The sequence below is a fragment of the Culex pipiens genome, chromosome 3 (genome assembly GCF_016801865.2).
Source record: "Culex pipiens pallens isolate TS chromosome 3, TS_CPP_V2, whole genome shotgun sequence".
Taxonomy (NCBI): Eukaryota; Metazoa; Arthropoda; class Insecta; order Diptera; family Culicidae; genus Culex; species Culex pipiens.
The window spans coordinates 30633454-30648870 of NC_068939.1; the positions used below are offsets into that span (position 1 = coordinate 30633454).

At 40.4% G+C, this 15417-nt stretch overlaps 1 protein-coding gene across 4 annotated transcripts in view; it reads right to left on the reverse strand.

Moving 5' to 3' along the window:
- Positions 1-14855, reverse strand: part of LOC120428816 (neurexin-4) — a 32483-nt gene extending 17628 nt beyond the window's left edge. For all 4 annotated transcript variants that reach the window (XM_039593922.2, XM_039593920.2, XM_039593921.2 and 1 more), the window contains exon 1: positions 14554-14855. In XM_039593922.2, the coding sequence (XP_039449856.1) occupies positions 14554-14623 (70 nt within the window). In that variant the 5' untranslated portion in view covers positions 14624-14855. The remainder of the gene's footprint in view (positions 1-14553) is intronic.
- Positions 14856-15417: the final 562 nt, after the last annotated feature.

The following is a 15417-nucleotide window of genomic DNA, read 5'->3' on the forward strand; positions in this document are numbered from 1 at the left end:
GCAAAAAAGGCGCGTTAAGCTGAGAAACCTTACTCGCACAATTTTCTTCCACTTATTCTGGACTTGGCCCAAAGCTAAAACTAACTCAAGAAGGGGATTTTCAAGAAAATGCGGTGCAAACTATACATCGCACGTTTGGCCCGGGGCACACTTTCTCGGTGTGTAAGCCATTCATTGCTTATTCTGTAATGAAAAGCCGAAAGCGAAATCTCCGCATAAAAGGTCACGGATATGATATCCCTTCTTGATTGTGCCGAGGATGGCTGTTGTGTGTGATGGTGATAGAATTTTTAATTTCTATTCCGGCAGCACAACAGCTGCTTCGGGCTGTAGGGAGATGCATCGATTTGTGCGAGGCACATGTAACTTGTAAGAAGATTAGCAGCTTTGACTGTAACATGGATTCAATCATACCTACTCAGATAATTTAAAGTAATCCATCCATCCAATCAATTGAATACAGCTGATATTGAATTAGAATTTACCTTTCAAACGAGATTTGAAAGTTAGTTGTTGAATTTATTTTCCATTAAAAAGTATTTAGGGGAAATATACCCATTTTAAGCCTACACAGAAAAAAAAATCATGGTAATATTACATCTGGGAATGGGTACATCTTTTATGTCAGAAAAAAGGTGTAATTTTACCTCTGGAAATGTGTAATTTTACCCCTTTTCTGGTGTAACGTCACTTTTTCAGTCTAAATTGAGGTAATATTACATCATAAAAGAGGTAATATTCAACCTTCCAAAATTAAAGCTTCCAAATTTACATTATTTTTTTCTGTGTAGTAAGCGGTCGTGTTTGAATGATGCTGGATAATCTGGAGTGTTCCTTGAAATTTACTTAAACCAAGTACACCAACGAGTAGAGCAACTTTTTGTGAAAGTTTCTGTTTGTTTTCACTTTTTATTAAAAGTTATGCTATTCCTTTTTGTCTTCCAGCGCTCTTTAGAGAAAATTTCCTGGCATTGCTGCCTTCGATTGGAATGGGTCGTCAAAATTCAAACGTCAAAAGACCTGGCGCGTTTGTTTTTTTTTATGGCGCTTGCTAATTATTTACATGTTTTGGGATCATTTTTCAAGTGAATAACTAACTAATTTTCATAAGAACATGTTGCCGGTAGTTGGAAGCAATTTTATATCTTAAGCGCTTTGAAATCGTTAGCGCAAGTGAAAAGATATTGATGGCGACTTTCGTTAAACAGTTAACCTCTCATCTTGCGTGTGGATTCCTTTGTGGACCATCATTCAGTGAGGTACTCCTGGATTTTAGCTCCTGAAAAGTGCTTAAAAAGTGCAAAAATGCCTCAGGGCAAGAAAAAGAGGCGGTCCTCACCAGCAGGATCGGCAGATTTGAAGAAGCTAAAGAATGCCGAAGCGCTACCTGTACAGCCAGGCAGTTTGAGCAAAGACGCTCAAAAATTGTCTGGAAACCAGTTCGCAACCCTCCCTGTGGACGTGAGCGAGAAGGAAGAATTTGAACGACGGGAAAAGTTGCCACCCATTTTTGTGAAAACATCGTCATCGGATTCGGTGCGAAAGTGGCTGACCGGATTTATCAAATCTGGTGCTTTACGAGCTTCCATTCGCTTGTGTGCTGATGGACTCAAAATTCTGCTGCCTAGCAGAAAGGATTACAACTACGTTCGGGATTTCCTGAACAACACAAAGATTGAATACTATAGCTGTTGCGACGAAGTCCACCGTCAAATATTACCGCAACGACTCACTGTCCACCTGATGTCAACGGAATCGAGAGACGCGACGCTCTAGCTGCCAACTGATTGCAGGACAGTAGTTGTGACCATGACTGCCCTTTTACGGCGATATGATGTATACGCCATCGAGGTGATTTTGCTGTAGACACGATTTTCTGTTTTTGTTCATTTTTTCAATTTAAAATGACTAATTTAAGGTCTGCTCTGTAGAAACTGTTAAAAAGTACAATAAAAATGTGGCCCCTACAAAATTTCTTGTTTTTTCCTATTCTCTATGATTTTAAACCACAAACATCATTTGGCCGAAAAAATAGCAATAAAAAATCACTACTTTTACTTCCCAATGATGTATGTATACATTGCTTGATCAAAGCTGGCTACTAGGCTGGCTATATTTTTTGTGCCAGCTATTTTGACAGCTGAGCGGATCCCTTAATGTATTGTCCACGTGGATACTTGAAGGGGGGGGGAGGGTATTAGGGAGCGTTCTTTTATTACGTAACGCAGTTGGGGGGAGAGGGGTTGGAGGCCGTGTTACGCTCTATAAAAATTTTTAAAATTTGTATGGAAATTTTGTTACTAGTGGGGAGGGGGTCTAAAAATCCGTTTTTTTGCGTTACGTAATAAAAGAACGCTCCCTTAGCGATTGTCTACGCTCCATAAACACATTTTTTTGCATGAACAATTGTCCACAAGGGAGGTGGGTGGGTTTAGAATTTTCAAAAAAGTATCTACGTGGATGTGGATAAGGTGTCATCCATTAAGTACGTCACATTAAAATCAGCCAAAATTTACTCCACCCCCCTTTGTCACGACTTCCCTTTGCTTTTAACACGCAATGTCACGCTTACTCAAAACCCCCCTCTTCCCACAGAACGTGACGTACTTTATGGATGACGCCTATTGGACGTCCCCTAAGAATTAAATCAAAATAATGTAATAAAATATTGTCAAGTCTTGATTTGGTCCCAAAACCTTAAATCAACATTCAAACAGAATTGAATTTGACTTCTAGCAATTCTCAATGTATACATACATCATGATGAGTAAAATTGGCGTATACATCATTGTTTGTTTGTTTAATAAAATGGGCCCCAGAGCAGTTTTTTGAAAAATTCTTTCGTCAGGAGGTAGCTTTTAAGATTCTTTATCAGACTGTACAATAAAATTGAAAATGTCCAAAATGGCGTATACATCATATCGCCGTAAAACGGCAGATGAAGTGCTTAGCAAATCGTTTAACATGCTAAACTAATTTATTTAATCTATTTGCTTCCTAAAACGTGTTCCAAAACATTTACTTATGTAAGATGCGCATATGAGCATGAGCATGAGCATGAGCATGGTTGACTGCCAATGAGCTGCTACTCCGTTATTGACAGATCAGCTGAAGTTAAACAATGAATCAAAAATGATCAGTGGGAGCCAACCATCCGTTCACTGTTTAACCCCTGAAGACCCCGACTTTATTAGTCAATACCGGCGCCCTCCCAAGAAGCCTGCAGTTCAACGAAAGGGAGGAATGTTAGTCCGATAGTTGAAGTTGCAGACTCATCAAGCACATAGTTTTTCGCTATATACTTGTTGATACCGCTTGAGACCGTTGAATCCACAGCATCTCCTTCAAGCATCACGTGATTAATTTTTTTTTGGGTTAGTGGGATAAGGTATTGTCTTTTCGATGCCTACCGAGCTACGACGCTATGGGGAGGACTTTCATAACAGACCCGTCGGCGAGCCTTCCGAGCAACGATGCTATGGGAAGGTCTTTCTGGTTAACACACAAAATCACTCACACACAGTTATTTTGCTCCACTATTAACTCAACGATCCAAATTGTCAGTGCGTCTTTCGTTCATTATATAGAATTGGCTTTTTCACCCCAAAAAAAATTAAACCTTATTCGAAAAATTTAACCACAATCCACCCGACGCCGTGCCTTCCGATCAACGATGATATAGGAAGGGCTTTGAAAATCACAAAAGAAATCACTTTTCACTCCGCATATTTTTTACGACCACGCGCTCCCTTTGCCAATTATGCACTCTGCACTCGAACAGCGACACAAAAGAGACGGAAAATAACACGAAAAAACAGGACTGAGCGTCCACACAGGCACCGCACTACTCTTTACTTATGTAAGATGCGCATATTTATATTTTCTCAATTTATTGTAAATTAATATTGGTCATCTAGGTTGTTCGCCACAAACCCTGAAATCATTGACCCACATTCCTTGCCATCAACAACGGCGCACTAAAAATTGTAAGAACTACCGACTAAGAATTAACTATGAATATTGCTAATAAATCTATTTCCTACAGCTTGAAGCTGGCCATATTGAAATTGCCTGCTGTCGAGATTTAGTGATTCCGAAGAACCTTATTCTTATCCCAACAAACTTCAAGAATTTTTAATTTGAGGTTAGGGAATGTTGGATGATCATCACTATACGGGTAATGAAGTTCCCGGCCATAAACTCCGCCCTTCTTGCTACGTCACGACTCTCGGAGGGCAAGTGCATATAAACATCGTCGACCTCCTGACGACCGAAGTTCGCTCCGAAATCCAACGAGATGAATACGCCGCCACTTCTCCGCACCGTGTCGTGTCCAGTAGGCGAGCTCTCCTCAAGGAGAAATTAAGAACGATCGAGGCAGAACAATCACGACAGGAGCAAGAAATTGAACGGAGGCTTGAAGCCAAGCAGCGCGAATTCGACGAGGCTATGCACCGGATAAAAGAGAGAAGGAGGCAAATTGAAGAAGAAACCGCTGTTCGACTTCTCCAGTTGCAGATTTGCAAATCCACCTCCATCGCCGAATCGAAGCAACGTCAATCGTCGTGTAATTCTCCGACCCCGCAAAAGTTTGTTCCACAACCACACCATCTTCCCCCAATAGTTGCGCTAGGAACAGATGAACTTTCGTCATCCCCTCAACTTCCCCCAGGAACTGGGCGTCGAGGACGAGATGACGAATTCATTCGAATGGATTCCCAGCAACAGAAATCCCGGAATGAGTTGCCTCTGGTCAAGCGCATCCTCCAAGATCCGTCCTGCATCAACAGTAGCCACACGTCTTTGACCTTTCCTGGCCGCTCAGATGTTAATTTTCGACCGCCCAGCGTACCGCACGTTCTCGAGACTCTGCGTACGTCATTCTACAGCTCCAGATATTTGTATTCAGCCGTGCATCAACGACACCTTTCCGAAACGCTGCGCAAATGGCCGGCAGGAGCTGAATTCTGCAATTGGACTAGTCGTGCTAAAAAACAAATCCACCACTCGATGACAACAAACGCCCGATCGCTCAAGCAGACTCCACTGAATGCAGCTAGCTCATCGACCCAACACCGTGACACAAAGCTCCTCACACTATATCCCATTGCCTTCGATGATACTGGGCAGCAGTGGTTTGTTATTGTGTTTCGCTATTGTGACGATCGCAATCAGTCTGTAAGAAGTAAGCACCAAACCCACACATATTTCGGTTTACATTTGTATTGGTTTAACACTTGGGGTTTGATAACACGGACTGATCATGCAAACGCGACTAGCTTGAGGCAGGTGATCGATCTTCTCTCGGAGGGTAAACAACATCCCTGCGTAGCCATACGAAATCAGGTCATCGTTATCTTCGGTGGAATGGGCCGTAACCGGAGGAGTCCAGTCGGCAGCAGTAAAGGGACCTGGCGAAATGGACGTCGTGGGAACTGCTTCACGGACATCGCAGCTGAAAATGCCATCGAACGCGCATCCCAAAGCTCGAGATTAGACCATTCTGTATTGCAGCTCAACAATGCCTTTGAACCTTCCGCAAGATCCCCACCCATGCATTCGAATGAATGTGTAGCATTGTCCCCTGATGAACAACGATCTGGTGGTGTTGGACATCCGACGGTAGATCAAGGTGTGACGGTGACTTTCCGGAGAGCAGCAACCTTGGCTGTTTTGGACGTCTTGGGAGATAGTAAACCTACGATTGCAACTTTGCCAACACTCGGTTCACGGGTGGGGGTATGTTGCGACGAAGTCCACCGTCAAATATTACCGCAACGACTCACTGTCCACCTGATGTCAACGGAATCGAGAGACGCGACGCTCTAGCTGCCAACTGATTGCAGGACAGTAGTTGTGACCATGAAGTGCTTAGCAAATCGTTTAACATGCTAAACTAATTTATTTAATCTATTTGCTTCCTAAAACGTGTTCCAAAACATTTACTTATGTAAGATGCGCATATTTATATTTTCTCAATTTATTGTAAATTAATATTGGTCATCTAGGTTGTTCGCCACAAACCCTGAAATCATTGACCCACATTCCTTGCCATCAACAACGGCGCACTAAAAATTGTAAGAACTACCGACTAAGAATTAACTATGAATATTGCTAATAAATCTATTTCCTACAGCTTGAAGCTGGCCATATTGAAATTGCCTGCTGTCGAGATTTAGTGATTCCGAAGAACCTTATTCTTATCCCAACAATAGCCATGACGATCCAGGTAAACGCCCCATGAAACAGGTCCTCCGAGGCCTCTATGACATGGATGTGAGTGTGCTGAAAGAAGAGCTCAAAACTCTTAAGTTGAACGTGATCGAAGTCTTCAAGATGACGAGGCACAACAAGGACATCAAGTATCGTGATCAACTGTACCTGGTTCATCTCGAGAGAGGATCGACAACGCCGTCTGAGCTGAAAGCAGTTCGGGCAATTTTCAACATCATCGTGACTTGGGAACGTTATCGTCCAGTGCACCGTGACGTGACACAGTGTTCGAACTGTTTGCAGTTTGGACATGGTGGAAGGAACTGTTTCATCAAGAGTCGTTGTGCAACCTGCGGAGGTGAGCACAAAACTCAAGCTTGCGAAACAATCAACGAGAACATCGAAGCGAAATGCTTCAATTGCGGCGGCGACCATTCTACCAAGAATCGAAGCTGCCCAAAACGTGCTGAGTTTGTAAAAATTCGGCAGCAAGCGACGACGAGGCACCAACCAAATCGTCGCAAAACACCACCAACTTTCACGGACGTGGATTTTCCTGCTTTGGCGTCACCTGGAGCGGGATCTGCTCGAGTGGTTCCAAATCTGCAGCCATTGCCGTTGAATCAGCGGCAAAGAGTTGCAGAGCATACAACACCTCCAGGCTTCAGTCAGCAACCGAGAGAAAACCAACCAACATCATCGGGTGAAGGCAGTAGTGACCTGTTTTCACCACAAGAACTTCTGAACATTTTCATCGAGATGACAACAACTTTGCGTGGGTGCAAAACTCGCCAGGAACAATTAAGAACTCTTGGAGCATTCATCTTAAAATACAGTTCGTAGTTTACTCGTTATAGTGATTTTGAATATTTCAATGGATTTATTTTTTTAGTTTTAGGTTAGGATTAGCTGTTAAAGTGATTTTTTTCTTTTTTACCCAAATGTATTCAATTCAATGCAATAATGTAAAACAATTTGAAGCAAATAAATAAATGTGATCAGTTAATAATAAAACGAAAAATACAACAAAGATGAAGAGCATTAGGCCATACCACTTATCATGTAAAAGAAATGTAATTATTATAAGAATGTTCAATAAAGACATATTTAATTTCAAAAAAAAAAAATTTCATCTTGCGTGTGGATGTGTGTGCCACCAAAATGATGAGAAATGGACTCGCAAAATAGAAATTATGATTAAATTTGATCTTTTTGGCCAGTAATTGGAAAAAATTGCGTGCTTATTTGAGGCGGTGCTGTTGCTGGTAAGCGTATAGCCTAAATAGTATTTTTGGAGCTTCAATCGAGCATCAAACTCTCTATATGACGAAGATAGGTGTTTGATTAGAAAGGATATATTTCCCCTACCTGCTTTTACTTTTTGAAATAATTATGACCACTTCCCAGTATTTTTAGAATTGGATTGATCAAGAGGTTCCTTAGACCAAATAATGAGAAACGTTTTTTTTTATTTGACCATTAGGGTGGTCTTAGCCAAAAATTGAAAGTAATCAATTCGAATTTTTTGTGGGGCTCAAAAACTAATTGTCCGATTTTCAAAGTTCCATAGAGAAAATTATAGGAAATTACATTTGATCGAACAAATTGTTAAGTACCTTTTGATTGCAAATTTAATTTTGGTTTTAATGTTTTTTTCTTGCATTTCTGTCCAGATTTTTGATGGTCAGAATTTTTTTTTTCAAAAAAAATATATCTCTACACCAGATTTTGCACCAACACTAGGGTGACAAAAAAAATTGAAAATTTTAGAAAATCTGGCTCGATTTTTTAGGTAAAAAAAAACAAGTAACTGTGCCAATTTTGAGCCAAATCGGTTAAGGTATAAGGGTCGCTATTGATCGTTGAAGTTTGGAAAAATAGAAAAACATTATGGTGAAAACCATAAAGTTAAATTTGTCGAATCATTGTCAAATGTGAGATTCTTACGTAAATATGACGAACAACTTTGTTATATAATTTGAGATTTTTGGCAAATTTTAATTTAGTTATCTTAAGTACATTTGCAACGTCGGCCAAGGGCTGCAAGATTCCAAGTAACCACAGTGCAATAAATAAAGTTCCCAGTCCTGCTAGTTTGAACTATGTTTTAATGCCTTTGGATACTAGGGATGCCCAGGTGCAGGACATCCTGGAAGGAGCGGAACTGACTGTATCGGCAGTCCTGTTTGCGACTGTCGTAATCAGAGAAGCGATCCGCCAAATGTTGGTTGTTAGTATTCCTGGTTATGAGAGTCTGAACAGTATAGCTCTGGTCCTGCATCAGTTCCCTATCCTCATGCCTCCCCGTATGCTAGATGATGACTTGAACATCTGTCTAGCTGGCGGTCGATGATGTCCATGTTTCGAATCGTGGTGATTGTTCTGTCTTGTCACATGTATTTACGTAACTGACGTATAGGCGAGTGACAAGGTAGCACTATCATGACGAAGTATGATTGCGTGGACGGCCATCACTAGGGAGTTCCATAGTGATTTTTCAATGGAGCGTAGCCTTGGGTGTGAGCAGGCAGCCTATTCCAGTCACATTCAAAGTGAACTGTTTGTTTGCAACAGGGGTTGTGCTCTTTTGGGAAGTTACTTCGGAATTTAACGATCCTTAGGGAGGATTCTCCAGGACAATCATATTGAAATAGCCGAATGAGGAGGGCACGGAACAACGCAGTTGGTTTGGGTGCATACCCAGATTAGCTGTGTTGTTTTGGGTGGGATTGGGTTATTCGTGAGCAAGAAGTTCATGTATTAATGCATCTTTTTGTCTTCATTTTCATGTCATGCCTGGGTCTACGACTGGAGGACGGTCGCACCAGGACAACCGAATCAAGACGTCTCCGGTGTGATATCTATCACATTGGAAACAACAGCAACAACATCAACCTGATGGCACTCAGGTTCCGGAAAGTATTTGTATCGTTATTTTATAGTTTTTATATTTTATTAACATCCCTTTCTTTGCAGAGCATGGACAACAATAACAAAATGGCAATGTGGGAAAGGGAAGTCATTTGTGATTGTAGAAGGTATTGTTTTGATTCACAGCATGTTGAACGAACTGTTGTGGATGTACCTAGAACATCGCAGCACGGGGTATTTCTTCTGCACATTTCCAACAACAGTACTTGTTCGGTAACTTGGCTGAGAATGTAGCACAGGTACCGAATGCTGCTCGTAAACTGGGCTGAACGAAAAATGACGAGGGGACCGATGCATAACATTTTCTCTACAAATGTAAAATGATGGTTGCTTAAATTTCTTTCAGAGCTCACCTTTAATTTTTCCTTAAATTTTGACTTAACATTTCATTAAAACTTAAATATGATTTCTAATTTACTGAACTTGCTTGTGCATCCAGCTTGTGGCCCCTCATCATTCCGGTTTGTTTGGTTATTTTACGTTTGTCTGCTTTTTAAGTGGGCTACAGCCCAAGTAGTTCAGTCAAACAAGCTCAGTTACCGAACCAGTACTGTACTTTAATTTTGCTTCACTCATCTTTCTACTCTTCTTCTCTCATTTCCCAATAAATACTGAAACTTGTTTTCCCTAACAAAAACAGTTTACCTTAATATGTAAACGAAACGATGTTAACTTCTGTTTATCATTGATCTTTCCTTTACCCATTTACTTATTTATTTATTAAAATGTAATTTTCATCGGCTTCTACTCTTCTTTCCTTCAAACTACAATTATTCTTTCAGTATCGAACTTTATGTAGTTTGCTTTCCTTTATTGTCTATTGTTTAAATCTACGCCCTTTTCTTGAAACAAGTATGGTTCGAGTCCTTACTTAATATATTGAATGATCACACACATAAAATTATTGTATTTTTGGTAAACTTTTGAATAACATGCTTAGGTCCAAAACATTGTAACAAAACACCGCGACAGAAGAAATAGCAACAGATTAACACGATTCAACATTAGGGAAGATTTCAGGAGAAAACAGTACACAGTAGAATAACAACTAGTTTTTGAATTCAAACAAAAAATAAAACAGTACTTGCTTTAATGAAAATTGATAGGCACACTATAAATGGTTAGGCGCTTATACTTACATCAAACCCTACGTAATGTACCACCCCCGGCCGAGTTAAAATGCGTAACCGGAAAAGAAGGTGTGCATGCCTGGCACGAACACTCAAAGCGTGTTCTAGCGTGCTGCTCGTACTGACTCAGAGCAAGGGTGAGATGTAGGTGTAAGGGCAGTGCGTGTTCGTCGGGAACCTTGTGCATAAGATCGGTCAAGGCCCGTTCTTACACTGAAAATTGCGAATTGCGAACTTAAGTACATTTGCAACATGAAAAAAATGTATCTCTTCAAATTGTAAAATTTGGATTTCTGCTGTCCATTTTCAATAAAGGATGAATAGGCTGTTGCAAATATTTTTCAAAGTCAGGAGGCAATTTTTTCAAGATCTTCAAAATTGCAATGGAACATGTCGGAACTATGTATTTTTGTCTCCTAAAACAAATCATTAATATCGAAAACAAAAAGAACACATATTTTGGGAATTTAAAAATAAGTTTGATTTTTTCAAATTTAAATTTAGTTATCGTCCGTTAATTTGCAGCGAACATTTTTATTTTTTATTTCTACGAAGTGTAAAATTTTATATTCTACTGTCCATTTTCAATTAAAAAAAAATAGGATGTTGCAAATATTTTCCAAGGTCAGCAGGCACATTTTTTCAACATTTTCAAAATTGCAATGGAAATTGAAATACAATGTTTGCGCATTGTAGTGTGCACACAACCAATCCTAATTTTTGGGAAGTTGTTTAAGGGCCCGAATATAACCGCAAAAACCTTGTTCTGAGAAGTCGTCCATGTCGAGCTACCCTACTATACACCCACATACATTATTTTTTTGTACGAATTTTGTTGTTACAAATACCAGTACATAAATCACAAGAAATTTCCCATGCCTCCAAAGCAGGGATGAAATAATCGCAAAAAAAAAAACAATTTCGCTTGCAAACTTTCTTAACCCGCAAAGGCGAGGGGAGGCAAATCACGCAAGAGGAAATCGCTCCAGAAATTCTCCAAGAAAATCAATCTGCTGATGATTTTTTGTGAATTTCCTTGTCAGCCGCACTCAAAAATATGTATTTCACGTTGTTTACACACAGTGTCCATCTACAAAATGTGACAGGTCATTTTTCGACGTGTGACGTTACACTTGCAATGTAGTAGCGAAAAAGATGTTCCGCCGAATAATCAAGATTTTTTAGATTCTTTTTACTGATTTTTCGTGCGCGAGAGAGGAGAGCCATTCTCCCTTCAGATTTTTTCTCTTGATGAACATCCAAAGATTTTCTTTTGAGGATGATTATTCCATCGCTGCTTCAAAAGCAATAAAAATTTGTAACGGGTGTAGGGATAATCACATAGACGCCCTTGTTTAACCGTCACGACACTAATGGTATATAAAAAGCCGAACCTTCAACAGATTATTGTCCGTTTCTCTCGAAGGTATACGCCGCGCGGCATTTCAGAATGTGCCGCAGACACTGTTGCCAGCGATTTTCTGCACTTTTGGTGCATTAAAAAACATTCCCGGCAACAATGCCATGCAATTCGAAGAAGAAGATCAACAAAAACAAAACGCACATTATGGGATTTGACAGCGCGCATTTGCTGAAAGTGCGGCGCGTCGTTTCGAGGCTGGTATGCCGCGTGTCTTTTTCGGGAATACGCGCAATACCGACAATCGAGCATTCACAGCGAACGGCCGGGGTACGATTATCATCAGTAGGCTTAGTGATTTTTCACGCTCAAAAATAGCAAATTTCACGGGGACCTCAATTTCAAAACACCGAATTTCACGCAAATTTCGCGGAACGTGAAAAATGTTAAAGTAACTCTGAAAATCTTATGTTTAAATCAAAGAAACTACTTTTTATGCTTCATTATATTATTCTTCAATAAACTGACGTGAACGTGACAAAAAAATCTCCTAATTATCAAAAAAATAACCGTCTGGTTTATGGATGGGCTCAATTTATATTTTGAAACAAAATGTAAGGCATGCGTTTTCTCATTTATTGAATTGCTTTTTTAATATTCAACTAAAAAAGGTTAAAAAGTTTTCGCCGATTTGCTTCTGTTTTATCAGTTAAAATTTTATTGAATTTCATATTAAAGCAAGATTCAACAATCTTGTCCATCCAAAATATGTAAAATAGTTTAAATTTTCTTCAACATTTAGACTATTCAAAATAATTTTTAAGGTTTTCATCTCTCTTTAAAAAAAACTAAATTTAAAATCCATGGGCAAAAATATTATAAATTGTTACGAAATCGAAATTTTTATTCAAAATAAGAACAGAAAACAAAAAAAAAATTAACTTTCAAGGGAATTATTCACACAAATAATCAAATATTTTTAAAATAAAACAGGACTCAGAAAAAAATCTGAAATGTTTGAAAAGGTGATTTCAAAGATTAAAAATACTCTTCATTTTATTTTAAATAAAACAAAGCTTGATTCTTTTAATTTCTTTTGAAATCATACATTTTAAATAAAATAGCAGTAACATTTGTACTACAGCGAATTAAAATATTACTAAATTTAGTTAGTTTCTATAGAAACTGAAAATTTTAATAATTCTTCAAATGGTTCATATCAAGCTTATCAAACGAAGACTAATAAAATCTAATAGTCTTTATGGTTGAAATATTTATTATGAAGTCATTTGGAAAAAAGTGATTTGAGAAAATTGATAAATTTCAAGAATTTTTCAGCCTTCCGCGGAATCGTCAAAATTCACTAACCCTATATAAGTAATTGAACATAAAATTCACGGGATTTCGCGGAAAAAGCCAAATTTTGCGAATTTCACGCTGTCAGCGAAATCGTGAAATTTCACTAACTCTACTTATGGGAGAACTGTCATTTCTATCACTCGAATCCGGTGTTCTATCAAACCAGGATATTCTCTCGCTAAATTCTACAGTAGTTCATAAGATTATTTTTATTCCTTTTAGAGTTCGATTAATTATTTTGAGAAAAATCGTTACATTTTCACACAAACATAACATTTCACGGGATTTCGCGGAAAAAGCCAAATTTCGCGGATTTCACGCTGTCCGCGAAATCGTGAAATTTCACTAACCCTAATCATCAGCATACAAAATTGCTTTACTCGATTACCTAACATATTACAGCATCAAAGTAAAACTCTTCCAAAACAAATCCACTAAAGATTCCCATAACAAAACGCCTTTTCCCACCATCAAACGTCCCGTCTAATGTCCTTTTTTCTACTCTCCCAAATCCGATCGTCGCCACGCGTCCTGCATCCCGTGTACAAATTGTCCGTAAATCATCGCACACACTTCCTTCATCCCGTTGACATTGCGTCAGCCGCCGCTGGATGCTGCTAACTCTTGGTATCGATTTTTCGTTCGCCAAAAATCCAGCAAAGTTGGAAATAACTAGTGCCGGCGCTTTCGCTAGGCAATCTCTACTACCGGCAGCAGCATCTTCCTTCCTTTCTAGTGCGCAGCTTTTCTGCTCATCCCGGGCCATAAACATCAGCGTAAATGTCCCTTCTTTGCCGGATTCCAGACGCCGGGGCCACGTGCCGAGAACGACGACGCTTGACGAAGCGCGTCTATTAATTGAGGTGTATGCGACGAGGAGTGGTCAGGTCGTTTGGACGGCGGCCGATAATGGCTGTGACGACAGACAGGTTGATGAGTCAGGCCGTACACTCACTGTTTCGTTCGTTTGTGGAATTCTGGACGAGTTTGCTGCTTCGCAGCGATCCCGTGTGAGCTCATCTTGCGAAATCGCTGTTTTGGGTGCAATTTTGAACCATTTCCTTGGATTTAGTAGGCGTCGATTGCCGAAACACTTGGCACTTGGTACGATGCATCGCCACCAACCACTACAACGGAGTTGACTTGACACTTTACGTCAAGAAGTGTGTTTCGTAAGATCGTAGTAGTCCGTAGACGCAACGTCGTTGATAACGGCACGCCCATCTATGCGGACTCACGTTCAAGTCACGCGAGTTGCGGTAGATAAGCTTCGCATGGGGGGGGGTATTCCGTTATCAGCTACGGCAGCTGTTTACAAACAGATTCCCCATGGGTCGACCGTCATCGTTCGGGAATCACAATAAAAGGTAAGGACTGGGAACTGGGTTTGCAGAGGGTGCAGGTTGTTGCAACCACCGACCAACCGTACACCGTAAAGTGGTGGCCACTGTCTAGCGCTACGCCGCTTCCACCATCACAGACACACTCTTCACGCGAGACACACTCTTGCCTCACACACATATTCAGGTGGTTAGGGCTTGGCCCGTCCCGATTTCTAACCTGCGTTCGCGGACTGTATCCCGCAGCCGAGGCATAGCGCCAGCGCGACGATCGCGGTCGCCAAAGTCATCCTGGCCAAGAGCTACACCGGAAACATCGAGTATCTTCACCGTGGTTCGAGAATTTCCGTCCAAGGAAGAATTAAAAATAAAGCGCGACCACCTTCTTCGGAACAACCAACACTACCAAAGAACGCACACAACTACACCCAGGATGGTGTGTGGAATGTGGTCGGAATACGCGGATCGACGAGCGACGCGGGAACTACTAGTACTTCTAACCGCCACGGCGTCCAATCTCGAACTGAATGGTATAGCGTAGCGCGTGTAGCTTACTAGCCAGCCAGGTACAGTCTCTCAATGTGTGTTGGTTCTGTGAATGGAGAGCGGGCGAAGAGAGCGATGAATGAAACTGGAGAGAGAGATTGTGGATTGTGTGTGGATCTTGGGAAACCGTTGCATATTTCATTCACGTGGTCCACTTGAGGTGCTTTGTTAATGTACCCAGAGATTTGTTGTTATTCGTGAAAGGGTGGTCTTAGGTTTCCCTTCCGACCTGTACTTCCAAATAACTCTCCATAGGTCCTGGGACTAGCTATCAAGGCGCACGTATTTAGGAAATATCTTTCGCGTCATCGCGCTTGTCGTTTGTCGGAGCGTAGATGATGATCAGGCTGTAGTTATAAAATTTGTTCTAAACACACAGGTTCTGCCTACGTTTTCACAGCGCCTTCAACAAAACAAAAGACATGTTTCAGCTATCCACTAGAAACAATAGTCCAAAACCATCTACAAAGTGGGAGGATGTTCAAGCACAAGCATGACTTTTTCTTACTGGCAAATGAACTGTTTATAATCAGTTTTT